Here is a 27,960-nt window from a genome sequence, read left to right on the forward strand (position 1 = left end):
CAGGCAGATAATTTGCATTTGCTGTTTATGACATTGTTTTCTCAAGGAAAAAGATTAAGTCAATCTGTAATTTTTAGATAAATGTTTTAAATGACTCAATGAGCACAAGAATTTAGATATAAATAAAAAATATTTAATCAATTATCTTTATTACATATTTTCCAATATTACAAAGGAAAGCACTTAACATACTGATTAAGGTTACCATTCTGCACTGAAATGTGCTCAGCCCACATCAGAACAGGCACCAAATGGAGAAAATAAAATACATTCGAGTCAAAAACAGAATTGTGTACATGAAATTAAGTATTACCCAAAAGTATTATAAATTGGTAATGCCGTAAACAGAAACTATACTGGAAGTACGAAAAAGGCGAAAAGAGTATTTGCTGCCTAAATAGATTTAATTAATTGTTTTTCCATGAAATAAATATGTTAATCTATACACAAAACGATTTTCAGGTTTTAAACCTTGAATCTTTATGATGAAATGATACAAGAAAAAAAAAGGTTCAATACATCTGTAATGAGTAGCTACTAAAATACTGGAAGATACCCAAGCAGTATGTACTGTATTACCATCATAAAGACTCAAACTTAACAAAAAAAATTATCAGCATTTGGTAATTCATATAAATTGTTCAAAAAGGTGGTTAACTTTTCTTTTTTTTTCATTTGAAGAGTGTCATGATCCAGAATTTGAGCACAGCAAGCATGCACCCAATTTTCATACACTAATGAAAAGTAACTTCAGATTAAGTCTGCTACATTTAAAGGCATCTCTTCTATTTGTGTGTTGTAAAATTGTTCTATATCACGAAGAGATCTTTTATCTTCTTCAGTAATAAAATTGATAGCCACACCTTTGCGACCAAATCGTCCTCCTCGTCCAATCCTTAAAGAGAAAATATGAAGTTATAAAATACTAATTTTCATAAAAACTGTCATACTAACTAAAAAAATCATTCAAGTCCAATAATATCAATTTCATCATTTAACACATCAGCAAGGGCAATATTGAACAGTCGCGTCTCGACTTGAGCAAGGGATGCATCCTAAGATCCCTTGTGTAAGTCGGAATTTTGCATTGTGGAAAAAGGTATGCATAAGACTTTTACTACATGCTTGACTATATATTACTGCTTAAGAACTGAATTTTTGCTGCTTAAAAAAAAGCTGCATCACACAGCATATTACTGTTTCGATGCATAAATCAATGGGAGATAACAATATGGAAGATGTAGAATATCAGGGGGAATCTGCTCGGGAATATTTGCAGACTTTAAATCCAAAGTACTCAATACAGTTCAAGCCCGAAGATCCCCCTTTTCTGAAGATTCTTCTCCGAAGGCATTACGAACACTATGTCACCAGCACTGTGGTGGAAGAATTTAAGTAAAACTAGAATAGCTGCAGAATTTCTACAATTATTGGAAGTTTCAGTGATGTCCTGCATCATCAGCATCTCTGGAAATGTTTTTTCTACCTTTTAATTCATTCAAAACAATTTTAGAAAAGACTGGGTTTGTAAAAAGCCTCTTAATTAGTGTTTTGAGATATGATGCTAAAATCCAATATGGAAGTAGAAGACTAAGAATATGAATACAATTAATGATGTTCTCTGTATTGTGTAAATATTTATAAATAAACCCTCTTCGTTGTCAGTTTTTGTAAATTTTCCTTTCTTGAAAAAAATCTTTCAAGCTATTATTTACTGAGAACTTAATTTGGATGTTTTAAAGATACTTGTACAGTAAATTCAGTAGTTTTATAACTTAAGTAGCAAACAAAAAATGCAAACATGTATTTTGGTGTTGCAAGCAGTGGAGTTCGTAGCATTGGTATCCCCTCGCCCCCAATAACTGATGTGACTTTTAATTGCATTGGTGAACATTTTCAGAATTAATTGTGAAATCTTCTTAGAGTGTCACTTACCTTTGTGATGTAACTTTTAGACTTCATTTAAAATAAACTTCCAATTTTGCTGAAGCTGTATAGTGCATAATATTTGGAAAACTTTGGGGATTTAACTCGAAGATGCGGAAAATAATAAATGCAACTTAGCAGCCTCTGAGAAGCAATACCAGCGAGAGTATTCCATCATGTAGGCTTAGCTCAAAATAACAGTTTTGCCCGCATGAAGGAAAAAGATCGTGCTGGATTAAGATTTGAGGGGGGGGGGGGTACAAAGTGAGAAATAGGGACCAAAAATTGAGAAAAATTAATCATTCTAGTCTTTTAAATAAAATTAGGAGCACTGTGAAGCTGAAGTCTGAAAGTGGCAAGAAAGGAGGAAAACCAGCCAAGAAAGCTGGAATAACGGTAACAAAAAAAAAAATCTCATCTCTGAAGTTAAAACTAAATTTGTGCAACTAACATTTCATAGAAAAACTTGCACAAGTGTTGCAAAGGATTTATCGTAACTAGAAATTGAAAGTAGCGGTTAGTTTAACAGTTCAGAAAACGTACCTGTGAATGTAATTTTCTCTGTTGGTTGGAAGATCATAATTTATAACCAAGGATACTTGCTGCACATCAATTCCTCTAGCTAAAATATCTGTTGTAATCAAAACACGACTAGATCCAGATCTAAATTCACGCATGATTACATCTCTTTCTTTTTGATCCATGTCCCCATGCTGAAAACAAGGCAACAAAATGAAACAAAAATCATAACACAGATGTGAGAAATATGTATTTTGTAAATGTCAATTTCCAGTTTAGTTATATCTAGGGATTGTAATACCGGTATTTTGAGCAACTTTGCAATACCGATATTTACTGAGGTTAAATATCTGTATTTTCGGTATTAGCTGAAAATAAGTTGTTTAAACCAAAGAATTTCCAATTTTAACTTATTAAATATCTACTTTATTTTAAATGTATATTTCTTTTTCCATGATACAGAACCAAAATCAATCTATTGATGTAAAAATTTAGCTTCAAAAGCATGAACTAATAGAATATCATTAAACAAAAGTAGCAAAAAGATTTCAAAATGATACTGTCATTACTAGATGGTGAGATGAATCGCAATTTCGTGCGCTTTCGAGCACCAAGTTTTCTGTTTTTCCCCCCCACTTCCCTTTTGTGAAAGTTAAATTCGAGTGTATTTTGAATGCATTTGTCCTGTGAAAATTTTATTCCAACCATATTCAAGTAAAACTTTTGATTTAAAAAAAAACACATTTGTCTAAACTTAACTAAATTTTGACAAAAACTTTTTCTTGAAAACATAAATAGTAATTTGTTGTCACCAGTATTGGTTTGTTGACTTGATACTTGATAATGTTTTGAAATTATGTATGTATGCCCTAAATTTTGCAGAGAGGTAAAGCTTAATAAATTGAAATATACTTCGAGATATTTACACAATTAGAATTATAAATAATTTTGAAGGAAAAAAAGCGAAAACGAATAAGAGGAACTAACAAGATCAAATTTAATCAGTTTTATCGTAAATTTCAAACCAAACTGCTAATGAAGCGCAAACAAAAACTTCTCCTGTTCAAGAGACAATGTTAATATTGGAATAATTAACAAAAACGATCAGCTAATTGAAGTATTTTTAAACCTTATTAAATGTTACGAAGCATAAAACGAACATTACTGCCGTGTGCAGGTAAAGGGCAGTATCTGCAGAAATGAGTTGGAGATATTTGAAGAAACGCATTTTGGATTCAATACTAACTATGGGGAAAGGTTGGAATTAGACGTCTTTTTTGTGCCTTTTTTTCAACGGAAACCAAATAAACGAGCTTGTACGATAAAGATAACATAAAATAGATGACAAAAATGCAGAAAAATGAAAAATTCGCAGTTACTGCCCTTTACCTGCACACGGCAGATTACATTTCAAGCGTTAATTATTGTCTTGATTTGAGTAGTATTTAATCAGTTAAATTGAAGGCTCCAGTTCAGAAATTGTGCAACAGGCCACAAAGTGACTTTCCGCTCAAAATTTTTGTATCTCATAACTAAAATTGAAATAAACATGACAATGGATTATGTCACTTGGAGAAAAACATATCTGGTTTTTGTATTGCAGAATATAGAGTATAATACTTTTGAAAAATTCTACAAATATTTTTACAAGTTGGAAATTGGCCTAATGAGAATTCATGTCATGTGGCATATCACATTCCTGACACAAGCCCTTCAATTATATTCTTACCAAGGCAGATACTGTGAAATCCTTGCTTCTCATTTTGTCTGTTAACCAATCCACTTTCCTTCTTGTGTTGCAGAAAATTACAGCTTGAGTAATTGTTAAAGTCTCATACAAATCACATAGTGTGTCAAGCTTCCATTCCTGAAGAGAAACACATTATATGATAAACCGTTCACAATGAAACAGTAAAAAAAAAAAAAAAAAAAAAAGAATAGAAAAATAATTACCTCTCGATCAACAGCAATGTAGAACTGTTTAATACCTTCAAGAGTAAGCTCTTCCTTCTTGACTAAGATACGAATAGGATCTCGCATAAATTGCTTTGTTACATCCAGCACATCAGCAGGCATAGTAGCTGATAACAAAATTACCTAATGGGATTAATACACAATTAAACCCTGAACTTAATTTCAAGGAAGTCATAGAAACAGTCTGATATTTTAGCTGTAAAATCACCAAAGAGATTTCGATCACATTTTAGTCACACTGATATTGCAACAACATTGAATTAAAATCTAGATGCAGTCACAGGAAAAGTCACTGTACAGTGGAAAACTTTTACCACAAAGCTTAAGGTACCAAAATAATTTTCATGTTAAATGAATATTAAATTTCACAGTATACTGCTTGGACTGCTATATTACTTAAACCATTTTGATGTTAACGTGTTTCACTGTACATCAGGGATAAAGGTGGACAAAAGTAAAATTTCTTGAAGGCAGTGAAATTTTCCAAAACTCTTCAAATATGCATACAAAAATCATAGGGAAGAGAGACGCTTTTAACCCTGGCGTTAATAACTGGGTACCCCGATACCTTTTTGCGACTTTAATCAAAAGTTTTACCCTTTTTAACTAGGCCTTGGTAAAATTGCTTTTAATCCTTGTTATTTACATGAATGTGAACTAAAAAAAGTTGTAACCGTGTTTTCAGGAAAAGTTTTGGGGGGAGTGTTTTAGCATTTAAAATTTTTATACCTATATTCAATAATTGGGTACTCATTACACTTCACATCAAAATACCCCTTCAAAATGCTTCTGACATCATTTTTGATGATTCTCATGTAAAATGAGCCCTTGAATCAAAATATGACCAGTTTTCCCCCATCATACTCCTTTATATTGCACCCCCTAATTGTATTCTGTTTTCAGCACCCGTCGTTTTCATAGCAATTACTTATACTTGCTAAGAAAAACAGCATTTTATTCATCATTACTATTCTTCTGAAGGATTAGAGAAGTGTATAGTCCAAAAGCATGAACATTTGTGGCAAGTTGGGACACTCCAAGCAAGTATCCCTCCGCCCTCCCCCCCCCAAAAAAAAAGAATTTTTTTTTAAAAAATCCTGTTTTTTTTGGGAGAAAGATTTGTTTTTCAATTTTTTTACTTATTTTCTTCGTGCATTGAACTCGCTTCCCATGCCCCCAAAATTTCATACTGTAAAAATATATAAACACTTGGAAAAACATTGCATATCACATACTAGTCACACTGCAGATCTTAGATGCAAAGAAACTTTTTGCATTATTGACGTTTATTCCAATAACATTTATAGATATAATTAAGGTTTCAAATGAAATTAAGTGTACTCATAATATGGATTAATATATTTTTATCTTTTAGAGGGTATTGCACCCTTTGTTTATTATCATTCGATCAAAAGCTTCGAAATTATCGAAACATTTGATCAATCATGTCAACATCAGATTCTGTTTTGTTATAAAAACAAAATAGTTGTGACTTTTGGTTGCTCCAGAGTTGCTTTTGTTATGATGTGAATTGGAAAACAATATTACAGCTTTTTTTCCTTTTTGTTAATGTACAAACCTATTATTACATCGTCTATTGGGAACTTCGTATCTCTCAATATGTATACAGTAATATTTTAGTTGGAATATATGATTTTTTTTTGAGTATACCTATGAATGTCAGACAGCAAAGGTTGAGCAAATGACAGTGAGGATAAAAATTACAGATAATTTTTTTCAATGCAACGGGTCTCATGTATGAGCTTTGCGGGCTCCATGTGATTTGTAAGTTGAACATTACTGGTATAAATGAAATCACTATGAAATATCAAAGCCTAAGACCTAATACATCCAGTATTACAAATAAAAACTGGAGAAACACTTTTTCTAAGGGACCATTTAGCGTGTAATGTAAATATAAAAAATGTTGGAAAAACAAAAAGCCATTTTGTTTTTTGGTAAAAACAAGCTACACACATTTCCCAAGATGAGGGTAGAAGAAAACATTTCTATTAAATAGAAAAGGTGTCAAAAAAAAAAAAAAAAAATTCAAATCTTGCTCTCTAATCTTTGAAATTCAACATGGGTACCCGGTTATTGAGAGTAAGGGCAAATTTTGGTCGTTGACACTAGCGTAAAAAGTTTTTTTTCTTTTGAAACACACCCCTGTTGTACATACTGAAAATAACGAACATTTTTAAATTAAAAAAGAACTTTTAAAATAAAAATAAAGGTTGAATCCATAACTTGGAAGTTAAAAAAGTAAAACATTTTATTTATCTTCCATCAAAAGTGCTCCAAAATAGTTAAACACACTAAATTGTGATATATAACAAATTATCTCATTCAGTTAATTATTATTCATCCCCATTGAGTAATGAGTAGCAGGTCTCTTTAGTACACTCCTTCGATGATGCAAATTAAATAAAAATAAACTTGATTGAAACTAACAAGTTTTGCAAACATAATTCAATTCCAATTTCTACTATTTTCAATGTAAATCATATTTATATGTTTATTTACAAGCCCTGGACTGGTGAAGAAAGCATAACAGTGAAGCATCGTTTACACGTTTCTTTTGGATTCGACTGCAGAATCTGCATTAATGTATACCTATTGTGTTTTTTTTATTTCATTTTATTGTATAAGCTTTTTCATACAGTCCCTTTAAAAAAGTAAACTGAGCTTTCTTTTACTGTCAATTTTTAGAATTACTTAAACTAATTACTAATTTAGCTAACCCAGCATATTTCCATGCTTTGTACGTATTTAGAAAAAAAGCATCATCGGAACATGGAGGGGAAAAAAAGGAACTGGATGTTTTGAAACTTTTATACACTAATATTTATTTTATTTTGAAGAAAAAAGAAAACTCAAGCAGTATCTATGCTGTCCCAAAATATAGACACATAGATAATGTAATATGAAGTTAAAGAAACACATCTGAGGACATTAACCAAAAAATACATTTAGCACAACATAAACAAATGCATATTAGAACTGCAGTAAAAAAAAAAAAAAAACCCTAATTTAACAACCTCATTAAGATTGATGATATGCTTTGTTGATGTTTCTCAGCACGGACTGAAGAACTTGAATAGAATCAAGCCCTTTGAATAAACTAAGGTTTTTTATTAGGCCTATAAAATAATTGGAAAATTTTCTATGAAAGAAAATAACCACTAGCGAAGGCCTCCTAAAATTCAACATTCAATTAAGCTAAATATATATTTTAATCAACATACCAAGGGGAGATTTGGTTAAATTATCCCATGACAGGTAAACGTAATTTGTACAAGCAAAACTATACTAAAAATCAACACTGCTAAATCAAACAATAATTAGCTTACTGTATATACTTGCATATCAGTTGAGAAATTAGTGCAAAAAAATGAGGTCAAAAGTTAGGGGGTCAACATTTCAGCTGGATAGAATTTACAAAAATTTTCCTAAACGATTCTTAACCCCCAAAAGTGGTCATTTTTTCGATTTTAGACCAACCCTTTAAAGCAAATTTTAAAGAAGAAATTGCTTACACATTTGACTACAATATTACATGGTCTGACTGAATTCAAGACCATTGAAAAAAAAAAGGCCAATGAAGAAATGATCCGTTTTGGGGATATCGGACGGTTTTTAACATAAAAATGTTCAAAAACATTTCATTCTACCCAGCTTTTTGAAGTTTACGTCCAAAATTAGCGGCAAAATTTTCTTTTCCCCCCTGAAAATTGTTTCCCCCCCACTTGATTTTCCTCCTAAAAGTAGGGGGAGGGGGTTCGACTTTTATGCAAGTATATACGACAATTCCCCAATGATTCAAAAATAAACTAATCTTGTTAACACTTAATACCTCCTCTCTCTGTAAACACATATTACGGAATTACAGGAAGGTCATAAACTCCAAACATATTCTCAAAAGTAGAATCTCAACCATGATTGCTTTAAGATTTAAAATATTAATTTTTTATGCATGTATGCTTAATATTGAGCTGCTTTCAGGAACATAAGCACCTCACCCACAATTAAGCCATTTTAATTTACTTCTTTTTCGACAACCAAAAATTCAACTATGACATTATGGCGCTTTTAAAGAAGAATAATCTTTCATTATTATTTCAAATTATATTAAACTTTTTTTATTGCTAAGTAATGAAACTCAACTTAAATGACCTAATGGCAGCCAAAACAAAATTTATACATAACAGTCAGGAAAAAAAAAAAAATAATATAATTTGAATTTTGTCATCCTGAATTCAAATTATATTTTTCGCAATCACAAGTGTGTATGTAGGCGTGTGTGTTTGTGCGTGCGGGGGTATGTGTTTGTGTGTAGGGGTATGTATATGTGTGTAGGCATGTGTGTTTGTGCCTGTGTGCAGGCATGAATGTGTGGGTAGTTGTGTGTGTATGTGCGTAGTTATGTATGTATGTGCGTGTGTGTTGGATATGGATGCAACCTGGAGACTTTTCGCTATAGGAGCAGCATTGTGAGGAGCCGGCTTACGGTGATGCTGCAGAGGGAAAATAAAATCATAGGACATCAAAACAGTCAAATGAAAGCAATAAGCAATCGTGCTTGCTCAAATCATCCCCCCTGCCATGTTTAAAAAAAAAAAAATTTATTTAAGCCACTGCCACTTGTGGGAAGACTATCATATTTAAAACATAATTTCTTATCATTCTATAAGCATTTAGTAGTAGCTTTACAAATCTTGTATTACAGAAAGGTAAACAAGTTAAACCAGAATTTCTTAAAAGTAGGAATAATCTCTGAGTATATACGTCAATTTCATTCAATTTCTTCACTAGGGTAATTTTTAATATATGTAAGAGTAATACTGAGCAGCTTTCAGGAACATATCACCTAAGCCACAAATTAAGCATTTTAATTTACTTCTTTTCTGACAACCGAAAATTCAACCATGAAATAATGAAAAGATAATTTAACTTAAATTAGCTAATGGCAGCCAAAATAAAATTTATACATAAGTCAGAACAAAAAATCAGCACTAATAAAACAGACCACCCTAATTTTTTCATCATGCTGCCATGTTTTTAGCAAAAAAAAAATTTAAGTCACTGCTGCTAGTGACAAAATTTAATCCCTTATTACTTTTTTAGCAGTAGCTTTACAAATCTTGTAGAAAGATAAACAAGTCCAAACAGAACTTCTAGAATGTAGGAATAATCAATAAATAGATATGTCTAAAGATTTTCATCCCTGATTTCTTCACTAGGGCATAATATATGTATGCTTAATATTGAGCTGCTTTCAGGAATGTAAGCACCTCACCCACAAATCAAGCATTACTTTAATTTACTTCTATTCCGACAACCAAAAATCCAATAATGGTATTATGGTGCTTTTAAAGAAGAATAAATCTTTTATTAATCATGTCAAATAATGTTCATTTTAACTTTTTATTACAAATCAATTACATTGGAAAAGTGCCTTTTAATGTAAATGTTGAAAAAAAAAAAAAAAAAAATCAAATGACTTAATGACAGTTCAACAAATTTTGCACAAAGCAGTCAGAAACAAGAATCAGCACTGAAAGATCAGACCGCCCTAATTTTTTCATCATACTGCTATACCTTTATGATTTAATAAATGACAGGTTAAGTTGGAAATTCTACCTTTGAAGAATTTTCTCAGCAAACACTTAATTCAACAGTAATCTACATGTAGCAGTATTTTTTTTTTTTTTTTTTTCACTATAGAACTATAGGAAGGGAAAAAATTAGATTTTCTTAAAAATAGGAACACAGCAAACTCACGATGATACGTGGAATTGGATGGAACAAGTGACGTGGATAAAAGACAAAAAGGCTAAAATGAGGGACAAATAAGGTATTTATGCGCAATACAGAACTTAAAATCAACAAATAAGTGTATGTACAATGAAGAAACAACCTAAATTAAAATTTTTGACCAAAAAGAAAAAAGAAAGAAAATAGCTATTGGTATTTGCTTTTTTTTTTGCGAAAATACATGTTTCTGATTGTTGATAGACTTGAGGATAATCAGTTGACTAATTGGTACTCGGATGAAAATCTCGTCTCTGAATGCTTGATACTAGCAGCAGTCCTTTTTAAAGTATGTATGCTTAATATTGAGCTGCATTCAGGAACTTAAGCACCTCACCCACAAATCAAGCATTACTTCTATTTACTTCTTTTCTGACAACCAAAATCCAACAATGACATTATGGTGCTTTTAAAGAAGAACATGAACTTAATTCAAATTACTCAAGTTGATAAAGTGCTTTTTGAAATATGTATATATAGTTTATGTTGAGAATATAATTAAACTAAAACTTCATCACGGACAGCCAAACTTATTTTGTAGTGTCAAGCAGTCAGAACCAAAAATCAGCACTGACGAATAAGACCGCCCTAATTATATCATCATACTGCCATATCTTTTTACAATTTTAAATTGGAATTTTCAATTTTGTCAAAAAAATCTAGTTACTGAAAAACTTAAAAAAACCTTTCATTTAAAAATAATTATTTTGGTGAAGTGTTATTTTATTGTAAATGTTGAAAACATAATGAAACTGAAATAACTCGATGACAGTCTAATAAACATTTTCTAAGCAGTCAGAAACAAAAATCAGCACGGATATTTAAGACCGCCCTAATTTTTTCATCATACTGCTTAGCCTCCATGTGTAAAACTAAACAAGAAATCTATACAGAAATGTTGAATCAGCATCATACAGAATGTTCTAAAAGTAATAAGCTCTTTAAAATTCCATAGAAAAGTAACAAATTGTTGTATGAATATACGGTTTGTGCCATATTGCTTCAAAGGTTCAAGAATTTTTTATGACAGATGCTATGCATTCAGGCATTAACCATAACTACAAAACCCCCTCTAGATCACACTTAAACAACTATTTATTAAGCATTTAATTCATACCAAAACAAAATTAAAGCAAAGATTTTCTGTCACACTAAAATATCAGTGAATCCTTTTAAAATGAAAATTATCCATGCAGTCAGAGATATTAAAGCAGCATTATTCTTCAGCTCACCCTGATTTTATGACATCAATTTGCAATTAACATATTGGCTATTTCTACAATGCTGCAATCATGTAAACAATTTTCCAAGTTTTTGAAATATTACAGTTACACAAGCTTTTTATCAGTCATAAAACACAGATCATCAGGTAATCAGAGATCCGGATCACATTTAAATCATACTGCTATTTATAATGCATTTCATTCAAACCAAAAAAAAGAGGAATGACAAAAGATTTTGTCGGTTACTCAAATTTTACAAAAATTGTACCAGTGACGTGTAACTTACCAACAAAAGATGCCATTACTTATGTTCGTATAAGATTTTATTAATTAAATCGTTTTAAATTGAAATTTATTTATGCAGTCAGAAATATTAAATCAGCATCATTCTTCAGCCCGCCCTAATTTTATAACATCATTCTGCAATTAACCTATTGCTTATTTCTGCTGAGTCTTTCAAATACATCAAAATCAACACAAGCTTTCTAGCAGTCATAAAACAAATAATTAGGTAATCAGAGATCCCGATCACATTTTAATTATTCTAAATTTATAATGCATTTCATTCAAACCAAAAAAGAGAGAGGAATGACAAAAGATTTTGTCGGTTACTCAAATTTTACAAAAATTGTACCAGTGACGTGTAACTTACCAACAAAAGATGCCATTACTTATGTTTGGACAACATCTCTCAAAAATTAAATCCCTTTAAAATGAAATGCTTGCATGCAGTCAGAAATATTAAATCAGCATCATTCTTCAGCCCGCCCTAATTTTATAACATCATTCTGCATACTTCAAAACTTTCGAGCTTATTCCACCTTCTTAATTGTTTTTAACTGCTATAGCAGGTTGAAATATAGTTGATTGCAGGTCAACATGAAATCATTATCAACCTATTGGTCATCCCTCCAACACAGCAATCATAGACAAATTTCAACTCTTTAACATATATTAACACAAGGAAATCTAACACTAAACAAAACTTTTTAGCAGTCACAAAACTAATCATCAGGGAATCAGAGATCCGGATCACATTTCAATCATACGGCTATTCGTAAAGCATTTAATTTAAACCATAAAAAGAAAAAAATTAAAGCAAAATATTTCTGTCGGATACCAAAACACAAAATTGTACCAGTGATGTGTACATAAAATGTCATTATATCAGGTATACTATTATATTGGTATTTTTCAAAAATTAATACCAATAAAATCAAATTTATCTATGCAGTCAGAAACATTAAATCAGCATTATTCTTCAGCCCGCCCTAATTTTATAACATCATTCTGCATACCTTCACCTTCTCATTGCTTTTAACTGCTATAGCAAGAGACAAAAGCCTGAGATCACCGCCGCCAAATGCTGTAGTTGAATCTGAAGCTATGTCAGATTTTTTGCAAACATATGGACCTAGAACACTGAATAGGCATCTCCTATCAGAGTTTAATAGTTTAAAACAGAGCAACAAATGTTTATGTTTGAAGTGTTTTTGTGTCTTAAAGAAACCTTAAAATATTCAATCCTTTTGAAACAGTCAGTAAAGCCAAACATCACAAAATCAGAGGCCCGGAACAGTAACATCATACTGTTAAGTTATCAAAAGTACCAAGGAACTTGTATTTTAATGTAAAAACATCATTACGGATGATTACAAAAATTTTCAGACAACATATATAACTTTAACTTAGTCATGTAATTAGTAGGTTGCAGATCAACATGAAATGATTCTGCAATCTATTGGCCATCCTAGCAGTACGACAATCACAGGCAAAATTTCACCGTTTTTTTTTTTTTTAATAAGGAGATCTAATATTAAACAAAACTGTTTAGCAGTCATAAAACACGAATCATCAGGAAATCAGAGATCCGGATCACATTTTAATCATACTGCTATTTGTAAAGTATTTTCTTCATACCAAGAAAGTCATGACCAACATTGAAAGATAAAAATAAATGTTTTTCTCAATATCAAATAGAATATTTTTTACTTAATGCTGTTTTCGGAAATTAAAAAACTACTTTCACCAGTCTTTAACATGAAAACTCAGTTTGTACTTTCGAAACAGAGTCATTCAAGGCGGAAATCTGCTAACGCTGAAATATAAGCTGATGTGCGACAACAGTAGTCTGTATTTATTCATGTGTAGTTAATTTCTACTAAATGTTAGGCACCCTGCGAATTTGTAAGGGGGTCCAACATATTTCAATAAGTGGCATTCATAAATAAGATTGTAATGTCCTCTGAGACCAAATCAGTTGAATAAAGAATAAAAGAAAACAACAATTTTTGTGAAGACGACCAATGAATAAAAGGTCTTTGTTCAATATTTTCCTCTTTGTTTTCATTGAATAAATAATGAGCATAATTATTAACAGTAAGGGTAAATCTTGCAGATTTAATTGTATTAGAGTAGATTTGCAAAATAACACATTTTACAAAAATACAGAAGTTTTAAGACGATTCTGTCACAACAAAATTTCACTGTATTTAAATCAGGCAAGGTATACAAAAGGTTGGACATCCTGAAACTTCAAGGTTATATTTGCAGTCAGAAATATTAAATCAACATTACTTTTCAGACCGCCCTAATTTTCTTCATCATTCTGCATTTTTTTCTAACCAAATGCAAAATACATGAATAAAAATAGTACAGTAAAACCTGTAAAGTAGACCACTTCTTTCAGATACAGAATTAGTCTTATGTCACATAAATCAATCTCTATAAGTTAATTCAGTAGGGCACCACAAGTGGCCAACTTTTACTGTACAAGCATATTGATTACAATTCTTAACACTCAGCATGTTAAACAGAACAAGGAAAAGAACCAACCTGAATGCTAGAATTAAGTGTCCTAAAAACATCATAAATTTGATCTTTGAACCCTCTGGACAACATTTCATCAGCTTCATCTAGAACAAATATCCTTATATGATCTGTCCCTGTAAAAATGAAGGGAGAAAAAAAGAAACTGAATGTGTTCAATCCCATAAATGATTCAAATTTAAGGCCAAAAAATTGTAAAAATAACATACTTAAGGCTTTTCTGTTAATCATGTCGAATACCCTTCCTGGAGTTCCAACAACAACATGAACACCCGTTTCAAGCTTTCGAATATCTTCTCTGACATTCGTACCTCCGATACAAGCATGGCACTGGGCGCCCATATAATCACCCAAAGCAATTACCACTTTTTGAATCTTGAAATTAAAAAATAATTCACTTCAAACATTGTAACACACACAAAAGAAACACAAAACAAATTTTATTATCAGAGAGCTAACATATCTTAACACACACGAGCAAACCCAGACAATATATACCTGTAGACTAACACCAAACTCCATTTGCGAAAATTTTTCAAAGTTAGTTCTAATTTTAGCAAATCAATGCACCCCCCTCCTGTCATGTGACAAATTTTGAGGTTCCCCAGTACATAATACTGATACCTGAATAGATATGACTGAGAAAATTAATATGCTGGTTACATAGTGGTACTTGACTTGCTTTTAACTTCGTATTTTTTGCTGCTATCTGCAATATAAGCAAGCCTAGGGAAGCACAGTATTTTTTCTTTTTTTTTGCAAAAATCTTTTTCCCAATTGGTTACAAGTTTTATTGAAGGAAAAGCCAACAATATGATTAGATAAAGTGCCTACTTATTTCGTTTCAAAAGGACAAAGCTGCATGGATTTGCTGCATCTTAAGGATGCGTTGTTTGGCTCTGAAGTGCATCTGGTGCTGATGCATATTTGCAGCTTTTGTCCAGAATAGACTAATATTTAGGGACTGCTTTAATTTTCTTTATAAATATTAAAGTTTAATGATTTAGAAATGTTTGCGCTACTAGTGAGGTTTTTTTTCTTTAAATGAAGTTTATATTTTTTAACTTAATTTGGATTAAAATAAATTCCATTTATTCACTTTGCAACAAACCTTGACCTTGATATAAAGCAGTGTTTTAAAAACACCAACCCCTCACTAGCAGGTTGCACAAGCCACCGCAGACTGAAAAATAAAAGCAGGCAACACTAGATCAAGATCATTGCTATCTTTTAATATAAAATGTATGAAAATATACACATAACTTATAATATTATGAGCATTTCTATACAGCAGATTTTCCCATATAGGAAACCTAACGCTTCCTCTCAAACTAGGGTCCATTCATATTACAAAAATTTATAGAGGTTCATGAATTAAAACTCTTTACACCTTTAAAACTCGTACCATCATAAATATTCAAATTATTAAATTGGTACTTATTTTGATATTCTAATTACTAAGGTTTTAAATTCTCTTTACCATTTTACAATTTTTTTGCACTGTATCAGGTAGAGGAGCTGGTCTGGATTAGGGATGTGTCGTTCATGAACAAACGGGTCAAAAAGAACAAATCCTTAAAATGAACGGATCCGTTCTTTCACTTAAAAAATGAACGACCGTTCTTTTGAACGGTGAGCAGTTTGAAACATTGTATTGATGCCCTTGATACATCTAATTTTTTTTTAAAAATTGGTTTCATCTTCTAATTTTTAACTCGCAATCAATCTCAAATTTTTTCTCAGCACAGTACCACATATTCATTCGAACTTCTTTATTTTCTGCTTTATTCATCATTTTTCTTTAATTGTTGCAGTTCATTTGCAATTTCCTAATGTATCCATTTGTAATGTTTTGTGTAACTTGTTCGAGCTACTAACAAATGTTTGGTCAGTCTATTTCCTGTCCCACGCACCTGCTAAAATCCTTCTTACGCTTTCTGTCATCAATATTATTTCTAAAAACACCTTTTATCACTTTTCTGGCTATCCTTTTCTCTTCTAAAACAGCCCCATCAAGTACCATCTATATTGATTTGGTTTTGTTTTTAACTTGCTTGGAGACTTCCAAGTCACTTATTTTACATTCAATATCAAGAGATTTTTTAGGATTATTATTGTGTGATTTTCCCCCCATTTAGAGAATTTTTTTTTTTTGTTCTGGTACTGTGGAAAAATTTTGAAGCTCTAATATTTTTAAAATTAAGTTATCCGGAACTCTCCGGTTACTCTCACAGAACAACCAATATATTGGTTGTTACTTTTTTCGTTATACATTGTCTATTGTTAACCTTACTATTATATATGTGTGGATGTTTTACTCTTTCACGCAAAAACTACTGAATGGATTTCAATTAAACTTCACAATAATATAGCTTATGCAGCAGAATAACACACAGGGTAGTCTTAGTCCCGTTGAGGGGGGCGAAACAACCCATCGGGTGGTAATAAAACGTGATTTTGATATTAATTCTCTAATATGTGGGTGAAAAAATACCTGCAAATATTAACATTATATGTCCATCAAAAGCTCAGATTTTTCTGCAGAAAATGGCATCTGTTTGAAATTTCTAAGTGGAATAAAAAAGCAGTTATAAGCATTTTAGTTCCATGTTTGAAGGCTTTCCTCAACCCCAACACCCAGTCGATAGCTACAGTTGTAGTGTTATTGAATACTTCTGCATTTCGTCTGACTGTTCAAGGCTTTTCTCAAGTCGACTCTAAGTAACACAAGACAACATTTGTACACAAGATTGACAAATAATAAATGGATTTGGCAGATTATTTTCCATTTGAATATTGATGCAAACAATGGCTTTTTATTTATTTGTGTTGATTGGACACTTACCCATTATCCAATAGACCAACAGGAATCTCCCCTAACTTTTTTTCGGGAAGATTTCAATAGCTAAGGCAGTTCGCAATTTTTTCAATTGTTGCTGTTTTTGAAGCTTAAGACTACTGTTTCTCTGTTTCCACCATGTAACCAGAATATCACCATTAAGATTCTTTAAAAATTTCAGGTTTAATGTTAAAATGTAAAATAATCCTCCAACTAAATTAGGCAAATCCATAACCAGCACAAAAACTTCCATCAATTTTTCTTTTTGCATGATTGCAAACAATCGCCAAATTTTATTACTTATTTTGAAAACATTTCAAATGAAAATGTTTAGTATTATTTTATGTTCACCAGAAGTATTTCAGTATTTGGCGACAATATATCTTTAACGAAAATTAGTAACAGAGTTTTGCAAAGAAGGTTGGGGGAGCCTTATCTAATGTATCCCAAACGATTACCACAAATTTGGTAACATTTTAATTTTCAGTAAGAACTCACAATAATTGAAATTTCACAAAATAACTAAAGCAAGAGTAGGGGATTACAGGCAGTCACTTTTTTTAAACAGTTTGTACTTCACTTGCCATATAGAAAAGTTATTTATCAAAGAAAAAAAAAACCTGATAAATCTGTTCGAACAAGTGAAATTTCATATTTTGGAAATTCCTCAAATTTGTACATGTTTGAATGTTAGAAATTCGTTTCTAAAAGAATACTAATTTGTTCTTCATATTTATTGCTATTTTACTTTTATGGGTATAAAGAAGCTCGATTTTAATCATGTCAAAGCGGTGTTTTGAAGTCTTTCAGTTAAAGCTAAAAGCAACTGAAAGTAGCGAATATTTCTCATAATTATTACTGACCCAGGCAATGCTAGTATTGTATATATACAGTGCTGTAGCTGGAAAAAATTAATAACTTAATCCTTTGACATGCTGACATGGAACTTGCAGTTTTTGGAGTGGAAAACATATCTTACCATTCGGCAAATGAGAAATATCTTACAAAATGAATTATAGCTTTATACGTATAAACCAGGGTTGGCAAGTTTTTGCCGGGGGCGGAAAAAACCATGGAAAAAACCACGGTTTTTACCGGCCGGCAAAAATAGGTTTTTGCCAAAGTGGCAAAAATGGATTTTGTGTTAACAACTTACGGACAGTTTTTTTTCCTTTTATATAAAAGTAAAAGCATGAAAAGACTTTGATAAAAGGCTTTGCCATTTTCTGTAGAGTGAGCTAGTATTACTAAAAAGTAGAGTGAATATAGAATGCACATATTGATCAGCTTTTTTTTTCTTTTTTAATTCTTCTCTTGGCTATCCATTTTCCCAGTAAGTGAGAAAAAATGCATTATTTCTTTAGTGAGGAAAAGTTAATATTTTTCTATATTCAAGTAAATACTCTGTTATTAATTAAATAGCTTAAAAATCTTAGTGGGATAAAAAAAAGTGATTAATTAAATATATGTATATATATATATATAATTAGAATTCAATCTTTTTATTAATTTACTAAGCTTAAGTAAACATTCTTTGTTTTAGCATTGAAGGAATTGGCTCATTCCGAAAAAATTGTTTTAGCAAACATTTAAAATCTTAAGTTTTGCAATCTCAACATTTGTTTTTTAGTTATTTTTCACCTTATAAAGAAGTAACATGAAGAGACATATTTAAAATATTAAAGTGCATTATTTATATTATATTGTCACTATTTCTTGATTAACACTATAATGCTACTTTATTTGCAATTAGGTTTTTGCCGGTTTTTTCCACTGTCCCGGCAAAAAACCCAACCCTGGTATAAACCTATAAAGTTTTTTTTTTATTCATTTTTCATAGGCATATTTTCTTTCTTTTAGACGAGTTATTTTTCCTTCAAAAGAATATTACCGATCTAACGAAATGTTTTGAATTTACTTAAGTATGTTGTGAAGAGAGATGACATGCAACTTTTTTTCCGTGAACGAAGTCATTCAAATGAACAAGTTGAATGAACGGATCAAAAGAATGAACAATCCTCTGATGACCGAATCATTAAAAAGAACGACATCGCCCACCTCTAGCCTGGATGAGTAATAGTGAAATCCTGTTACTACGAATACCAATATAACAAAACATCCATTTCAACAAAGTAAATCTTCAGTTCCATTTTAATTTCCATTACATTGCTTGAATTTCATAAACAAAATTTGCGATTCCTTGAAGCTCGTTGAACCAGGATTTCACTCCACTGCCAAGGAAAGGCAACAATACCTGCAAAAACTTTTATTTAAAAAAATTCTTGTATTCTATTGTACTTGAGCATTACCGTACAATTAACTTACTTGGTTTCTGCAGAAAATGAAAAAACTAAAATTTCCCTATTGCTAGCATGGAATCCAAAACACGCTTCTTTAAATATTTCAAAAACTTATTCTGCAGATACTGCTCTCCATCGTCCCACAACAGAACAACAAGGTGACAGATTAGAAAAAAAGAAAAAAAAAAAAAAAAATCTGGGAGAATCATTTGGGATGATCAAATTCATATGCCTCACAAAAGCCACCCTCTCATATTTTACAAGATATGCAAATTTAAACATTTGATGATTTTGTATGTTCATTGTTTACTCCCAATTAAACTTTATTTCAGTAAAAAAAAAAAAAACTGCAAAAACAATTACCTGCTGTGCTAATTCTCTAGTTGGTGCTAATATCAATGCCTGGCATTCTCTTAGAGATGTATCTATTTGCTGTAAAATAGCGATAGAGAAGGTAGCTGTTTTTCCAGTACCAGACTGGGCTTGAGCAATGACATCAAGACCTATAATATAGAATTAAAATCTTGTACTTGATGTACATTTTAACAAACATTAAACTGAAATGGTAACTTAAGCATACTAACAAAAGCAGATTTTGTGATAATTTATATGAAAATTTAGATTCTTCAAAAAAACTAAAGGAAACTTTGAGATAAGAAGTCAAATTGGAAGTAATTGTACAATTAGTTAAACAAAACCATGACAAATTCAGGATGTAGATAAACCAAGGGAAAACCAGCTAATACTCTTGAATTCATTAACAATTAATTATTAATGTATCTCTAAGGAATTTAAGTTTAAAATAATTTTTTTTAATATATACCCATCCTGTAAAAACTATTAACAAGATAATTAATTACAGCACAATTCATGTAAAAAAAATTACCTTTGACACATGGAATAATTGCTCTTTGCTGGATAGCAGAAGGTTTTTCAAAACCATAAGCATAAATACCCCGAAGTAATTCTTCATGTAGGTTCATGTTATCAAAGTTGTCAACAACAACATCATAGTTACTCTGAAATGAATATGAACAATATCTAGAATCTTTACTAGAAAAAGCAAGATGAAAATAATGTCTGCAAAGAACTGAATGGGTAGTAATATATGAATGACCAGTAGTATATAAGAAAATTTTGTAACATACAGACAAAATTGATTTTTGACAGAAAGTCTTTTTTGTAAATTTATGGCCTCTGCGTAGAACAGCATTAATATAATGGATTCATCACAATAGGGAAGTTTTCGATTTTTCAATTTTATTTTTATATGATAGAGTAACATGTATGAACATCATAGGTGAAAATTTTTTTGCGATACGATAAGTAGTTTTTTTTTAATTAATTTTTAAAGTTCAAGCTCTTGTGACGTCAAATGGCATAGGAAGTGACGTCATGCGCCTTCCGGTAGGGGAGAAGCCGAAGGTCACGCATTCGACTTCGAAGACGAAACGTAAAAGGCTATCTCCTCGCATTTAACTCTTCGCGTTTCTGGAACATTAAACCTCTCATCCTCTCGGAAATATTCGAATATCCTCATTGATGCTACATGAGGAAGATTATTTAGATTGTGCTTTAACGAATCCGGCCTCCATAGTGTGTACAAAAGGATTATTGAATTACCAAAAAAATAAAAATATCAGCGCGCTCAAAATGTTCCTAGCGAAAACAAGGGATCTTCGGCGGAAGGCTGCCCATTCGCGCCCTGTAACGTAGCTCGTGACGTTTCAGAAGAGCGCACTTTTGCGAGTGGATTTTTAAAAATTCATTAAAAATCAACCACGGTGTTTTAAAATTCGGCGATGGGGAATTTTTAAGTTTTGAGGGTCAATTAACAATATCCAATAGCCAAAATATGAACATTTAATAGGTTGCAACTTCCCTATTGTATACCCAAGACTCTTTCAATTGGCAACATGCTTCAACTGTATTTCAATAATAATATTTACTGCCAAGTTTGGTGAAATATCATGGAAACTACTTATTTGGCAATATCACATTACTTCATACTTGCCAGCTTTCAGAAATGGATAGAAGTAAAACTTTTTTATGTACTCACTACCTTCTCCCAAGGCTTGAGAATTATCCTACTCGACATGCCCCGGGCATGTAATTATAATTTTCAATTAAGCATTCGTAATCTTAATGGTGACTAAAAATGTACTATTTAAACTTCTATTTCCATTTCATAATTCTTGTATTAGATATAAAGCTGTCAAATTTTTTTCTGATTAATGCTATACGATAATATTTGTTGTTATTGTGCAATAAAACCGAGCATGTAAATTTTTTATTCAGGCATGTATTTTTTAGACAAACATGCATGGCAGGGCATGTAAAATTTCAAAGATTCTTTTCGACCTGCCTTCTCCAGTTTAAAATTTGCTCAAATTCAATTAAGAGCACAATAGGAATAAAATGAGTGCAAATGATTTAAAAGGCTCAAATATATTACATTTAAATAAGCTGATAGAATCAAAAAGCTTTTTAAGTTAAGGGAGAAAAAAATCTTACATTACAGCAGCTTGCAACAATTTCTGATTTTTGCAAGATTTTACATCAAATCTTCTTAATTTCGATTTTTCATTGTGGTACTACATATCTTTAAAAACAGTTTTCACATCAATTTATATTTTCAAAAATCTTAATAAATCTGGTACATTTTTATTAACTTAATATTTTAGTAATATAATTTTACTGGTTTGAATCAATTTGATTTCAACTAGACTGAAATTCATGAGTGGGAGTGGCAAGTTTTTTGCAGGGTTTTCGCTATGGTCGCATTTTTCACGAAATGTGAAAATCCTATTAAAATTGCGAAAATAGACCAAAGGATTTTGCTTTTTTGTCCCAATATAATAAGAAAAAGGGAAAAAAAGATTCACAATTCAAGAGAGGAAGCAAGCATGGTGATATTGAATTTAATCTCCTCTATAAATCTTAGCTAACATGTGTAAACTGCTATAAAGCCAGAGAAGGGGTTTTATACTGAACTATTAAAATCAGTTCAAGAAATTCTCAATTATCAGCTTTTAAGTAAGAGTCAACTAAATTTTTTTTTACTGATTGTCCTTTATATTAGTCACTTTTTCTTATTATTCAGTCTTGCAATACAATTACCCTTATCAATGAACTCCCAACAGGCCTAGAATCTGTTAGAGAAGAACCCTATGCATTTGTTAAAAATGCCACCAATAATCAATTCCATACTGTAATGTTGAAACACCAGAAAAAAATTATTTCTTAATTTTTTGTACCAGTAAAACAGGTGCTATTGCTTTGCCAGTTATTGATGCTTCTATCTTCGGTCAAAGCCAGGGTTTGAAAATATGATATTTTTCAATTAGCAAACTAATGTCTTCTAAATACTAAATGCATCCTCAAATTACTCTTTATTTTCTTACATTATAATTATAAATTAATGTTTCCTGCATTATTTATATCTAATATTTCATTTCACATTTCTATCAATGTCAATGAAGTTAATTTAGCATTAGCTGTTTTACTCCTTTTTTCTGTTAGCTATTTTTAGTTATATGATTCAGAAATAAATAATATGCATTAGTAAGTGCAGAGTCATAAGACATTTTCTTTTTTTCTGAGCAGTGTTTAATATTTAATTAGGTACTTTTAATATGAATTAAAATTGTTACATTATTGTTAATTTTATAAATATAAAATACAAGTAAAAAAGGAATATATTACTTTGTTATACTAATGGTGTATTATACATCATAAAAATATAGTATATAAATGTTTAGTTATTTTTAATAATAAATGAACAATATTACTATGATTAATATACTTTTATTTTGAAAATACCATGTAATTGAAAAAATATCGAAATATATTTACAACATAAATATTGGATATAGTATATCGGCAAAACACAACTTTTTGTGAATCACCAAGAATTGTGCAGAATTATATAAACTGCAACCCCCATCTTACGAAAAACATTTGTATATTTATAGAATATATGTAATGGCTAATGAAACGTTGAAACTGCACTTAAAAGTATAAATTTTACAGTGTAATTAATTTCTGTAAATGCAAAAAGAAATCATATTTATGCTTAGTTTGTTCCTTTGTCAATATATACTGATATTCGGCAATATTGCAAACTTCATCTGCTTTGAGCTACCTCTAAATATTAATCAATTAAAATTTTGTCCCTTTCATTTTCTAATGTATTGGAACCAAATGAAAGGGTAAGACTCAAAAAAGTTTCACTTTTGAAATCTTGGACCACCCCAATGCAGAGGGAAAAACTAATTGTTTTAGTTAGTTATTCAAAAATGTAAACAGAAGTTAAAAACTGCATTAAACAAATAAAATATTCTTTTACTATTTTTACAGAATTACGAATTTTTAACTTAATTTTTAATTTGATTGATATGTGCCAATTAGAGTTCAATAATTTTTCTACATGAGGAAATCTTATATGTTTAATTAAACATTGTCAATAATGAGTATCTGACAACCATGTCACTATTTCCGAGTGTCTAGTTTGACACATGTCAAGTCAAAAACCCAACACAGAAAGTATATGATAGGAGAGTTGATGCAAGGAAATATTGCTTTTGTGCTTGTAATTAGAGACGTACCGAGTAACACTTTGGCCGAGTACAGAGTTCGAGAGTACTAATTATGTTTTAAGAACCACTGGCACACACGTGATGAATTTTGAACACATTGAAACAGTAGTGAAGACCTCCATGTCTATATAATAGTTTTTAAAACAAAATCCTGGCAGAAATTTAATTATGCATTATTTAAAAAATTTTGTTTGTGTCAAAAATTTTACAAAACATTATTTTTAAAATTAAAAACAAACAAATCAATAAAAGGTATGAATAATCAAGTTGGAATTAAAACAAATTATATCAATCTATTACAATTCTAGTCCACCAAACATAAATAATTTTTTAAATAATTAAAACATTTAAAGCACAAGTGTGCAGGAACACTGCCGATACAAGTTTCTGTGTCACAAGGAACGTTTTTTCTTTCAGGGCATAAAATGTGAGCTAATGAATATAAGGACATCCGACAAAAATTTCACCTTGTCGGATGTCTTTAAATCCATAAGCTCACATTTTGTGCATAGAAAAAGGCATTCCTTGTTACAGCAAAATACGTGTCTGCAGTGTTCCTGCACATTTGTACTTGTAACGTTGTTTTATCTGCTAATTTTTTAAGCAAAGGTATTTTCATATTTCTTATAGTTTTTGTTTGTAGCAATAATTCATTTAACATGAAAATTTCATCGTTTCTATAATTACCTTTTTTGCCCCATTTTCAATAAATAATTTTTATTAACTTCAAAGACATTAAAATAAAGATTTATTCCATTGAAGCATAACAAACTTCATTATTCTCAAAATTTAAATTTGACTTGTAAATGATTGTGGTATATTATATGCTTACACTTTTTTATTAATTGTAAAATCTATCTTGAACAATATTCAACTTTTTTACAACTACTCGGTATTTATTGACCGAGTATATGATCAAAATTTGGCTGAGTACCAAATAGTTGCCAAGTTGCTAGGTACGTCTCTACTTGTAATATATTCTGCATCTTCTTTGTTATTACATAAAAGAGTGCGTCAGCAACGCCCTTCGTTGTAAAAAGCTACTTTTAAAATGTTATATTTTTCATACTTAACTCTAAAAGAAAAATTTAAAAAGAAAGGAAACTTACTTCAATAATACCATTGGCATCCATTCCTGGTGGGCCATCATAATCTCGATCTCTTTCTCCGTTACGTTCAAAATCAGGTCCATTTCTATAAAATGCAGTCAAACATTTTTTTTTAAAAATCTAATATGAATTCATTATTTATAAATGTGGTCATAAACCAAATTCAATTCTGGAATATTGTTCCTAAATTTAGTGGTTAAGCCTTGGAAAATAAGACTAAATGAGGATATAATACAGGGTTGGTAAAAAAAAAGATTAAAAGAAATAAAAAAGGTTTAAATCAGGTTTTTCGGAAAGTCATTCGAATGTTTAAGATTCACATTTGTACATAATTACTTGCTCAAATGATACATGATTTTTCTCTAAAATCAAGTAACTATGTAAATAAGGTATAAAACGAAGTTTTGGCTGAAATATGCTTTTGGGCTATTTTGAAATTTAAAAGAAATGAAAGGGAAAAAAAAAAAGAATAAAGAAAGACAAGCTACTTGGATTTTTTCTTTATCTTATCTAATTTTTTAAAAATATAGTCGGTCTGCCTTATATTTATGTATTGAAAAAAAAAGTTGTGATGATTTAAGAAAAAAAAAAATATTTAGCAAATTTGCATTACTATTGGCAAAAAAGTTTAAATATACATCACTGGTCACTTTGCATTAGTTGGATTTTACACCTTGCAATCATATGTAATTTTATGGAAACCTTAAGGAAAAAAAAACAATTTAGACCGCCCCCCCCCCATATTAAAAAAAAAACTGTTTAAACCAAACAACCCTGATTGAGCAATATATGAGTCATCAATAGGCTTAAAGATAAAAGAAGAGTATTAAAAGCGACATGCATAGCACCACCGCGGGAAGAGTTGGGGGGTACCAAAGTCAATGCAAGTTCTACTCGCCTGCAAGCTTACTTGACAATGGAGAAATGAGCTGCGGCTAAGTGAAGGAAATAGTTCTTAGCACCTTGTCCAATATTCGGGTGAAATTACGCTCTTCGCTTTAAAAATCAGATTAGATAAACCCTCGCAAAAATTTTCTGCGAATTGTTAAATATTTTCAATTTTACCAGTGAAGCAGGACGGAGCATTTTATCAACTTGAACTAACTCATCAGCCAATAGCAGCTCGTAGACAGGTGGCGATGTCTTCTTATTCGCTAGTGTGACATTTTATCTATTGAACTCTTCTTTTCATCCGCGCATCGTGACATCTCAGTCAATTTAAGTTGCAAGCAAGTATACCAACTACCAACCTATTTCGAAAAATAGGGTTGAGAAATGCAGGAGGGCTAAATATATTGAAATGCCATGTATACATAAGTGCGGCCACCAAGTTCTGCTACCGGGCTGTTCCACCATAATACAAACATGACATAGCTTTTCTTTCTTTTCAAAGTTCTTTTTCATTAGCTCAGCATAAAAAAAACAACAAATATTGGTTAATTTAATCTTATTTTATATCTTTTTATGCAACACTTACATGCAGAACATAAATATTTTCAGTTTTTTTATAATTATTAATTTTATAAATTTTAACATGTGGGCCCATTTTAATTGTCAGTTCTCATACACGTTACAAGTTAAGCTTATTTAACTGTAAAAAACTCAAAACAGTCATCTTCAGAACCTGAAGATAAGACTTTTTACTGATGGATTTTACATCACATGCATATATTATTCATTTATACTCAACTAGAACCTTTAAATCTTAACAAAGCTTCTGTGTGTGCAAAATTTGCCATATAATGCAGATAATTTATCCTTTCCTAGATTATGCAAGGAAATAATTTGAAATTCCTGCTAGGTTGTCATGTGTACTTTTATCAATTAAATAATCAAATTGGCTTGCATAAATTAAACCCATGCAAGAAATGAATAAATGTGGTATACCGTAAAAGATATTGACGCGAAAATAGGTTTCATAACTTTTTTTTCAAAAAATTAACATTTGAACGAAATTTACACACAGAAAGATGTTGTGAACACAAAGAAAAACATTGGATGTGCTAAAAATATTAGTTCCAAACGGAATTTTAAGGATTGTTGAAGCAAATAAAACCATCAATTGTATGAATAACAATTGATGAAAATCTGCTTCATTAATTTTGCCTGGGTGTATACTTAACTGATCATGATTTAAATCAGTAAGAAAGTCACAGGCATGGCACAAAATATTGAGTAGCACATAAGCTCGTTTAAAGAAATCGAATTTTTTTTGCACTTTTAGTAATCGCTGAAAATTATAAAATGCGACATAAATTTTAGACATGAACGGCTATCTTTTAAACATGAAGGCAGGTAATTGAACTTGTTTACACATTTATGTAAGCGACAAGGGCGGGGAAAAAATTATTGTAGTTGATTTACGTACACACTATTAAGGACAGAAATATACTTAAGCCTATTCAATACTACTTCATTACGCAATGTAATGGATCACATACATTGCACATTAATTTAACTCCATTAAAAATAAATGATTGTTTTAATAGTATCTAACCTCCACTTCTTTAATTTAAGCAAAAGAAGATGAAAGTATCACAATTTTGAAGAGAAAACACACGTGCTACTGACAAAGGGTAACGTCCGTCAGCCATGTTTCATACTATTCAACATGGACGTAGCACAAATTAGACATTACATTAAGTACTCATCTAAACAAGATTCGTAATATGAATCAAGCACAAAAACGTACAAACAATATTTACACAAATATAAAACTATAAAAATACATTTATTAATAGTGTAAAGCATTTACCGATTACCGTCGTACGTAGACATGGCAAACTTTTTTGGTTCACTGGTAAAAAGGAAAGAATTAAGTTGAGTTGTAAT

At 30.8% G+C, this 27,960-nt stretch overlaps 1 protein-coding gene across 1 annotated transcript; it reads right to left on the bottom strand.

Annotated features, from left to right (window-relative positions):
* Positions 1-111: 111 nt before the first annotated feature.
* On the bottom strand, positions 112-27,948 carry LOC129235176 (eukaryotic initiation factor 4A-I-like). The gene is made up of 10 exons (XM_054868865.1): positions 27,884-27,948; positions 25,129-25,213; positions 20,308-20,440; positions 19,785-19,924; positions 14,492-14,657; positions 14,289-14,398; positions 4,399-4,542; positions 4,175-4,312; positions 2,470-2,639; positions 112-895 (listed from the first exon to the last, which is right to left on the bottom strand). The coding sequence occupies exons 1-10, from the start codon at positions 27,904-27,906 to the stop codon at positions 751-753; spliced, it is 1,254 nt and encodes a 417-aa protein (XP_054724840.1). The 5' UTR covers positions 27,907-27,948; the 3' UTR covers positions 112-750.
* Between the last annotated feature and the right edge of the window lie 12 nt (positions 27,949-27,960).

This window comes from Uloborus diversus, chromosome 2 (assembly GCF_026930045.1).
Source record: "Uloborus diversus isolate 005 chromosome 2, Udiv.v.3.1, whole genome shotgun sequence".
NCBI classification, from domain to species: Eukaryota; Metazoa; Arthropoda; class Arachnida; order Araneae; family Uloboridae; genus Uloborus; species Uloborus diversus.

Excerpts from the sequence above, each read along its gene's own strand:
- LOC129235176 (XM_054868865.1), bottom strand. The coding sequence starts at position 27,906 with ATGTCTACGTACGACGGTAATCG. Across the intron at positions 20,441-25,128 it reads ATGCCAATGGTATTATTGAA|AGTAACTATGATGTTGTTGT; the intron begins GTAAGTTTCCTT and ends TATTCATTTCAG. Across the intron at positions 4,313-4,398 it reads ACATTGCTGTTGATCGAGAG|GAATGGAAGCTTGACACACT; the intron begins GTAATTATTTTT and ends GTTTCTCTTCAG.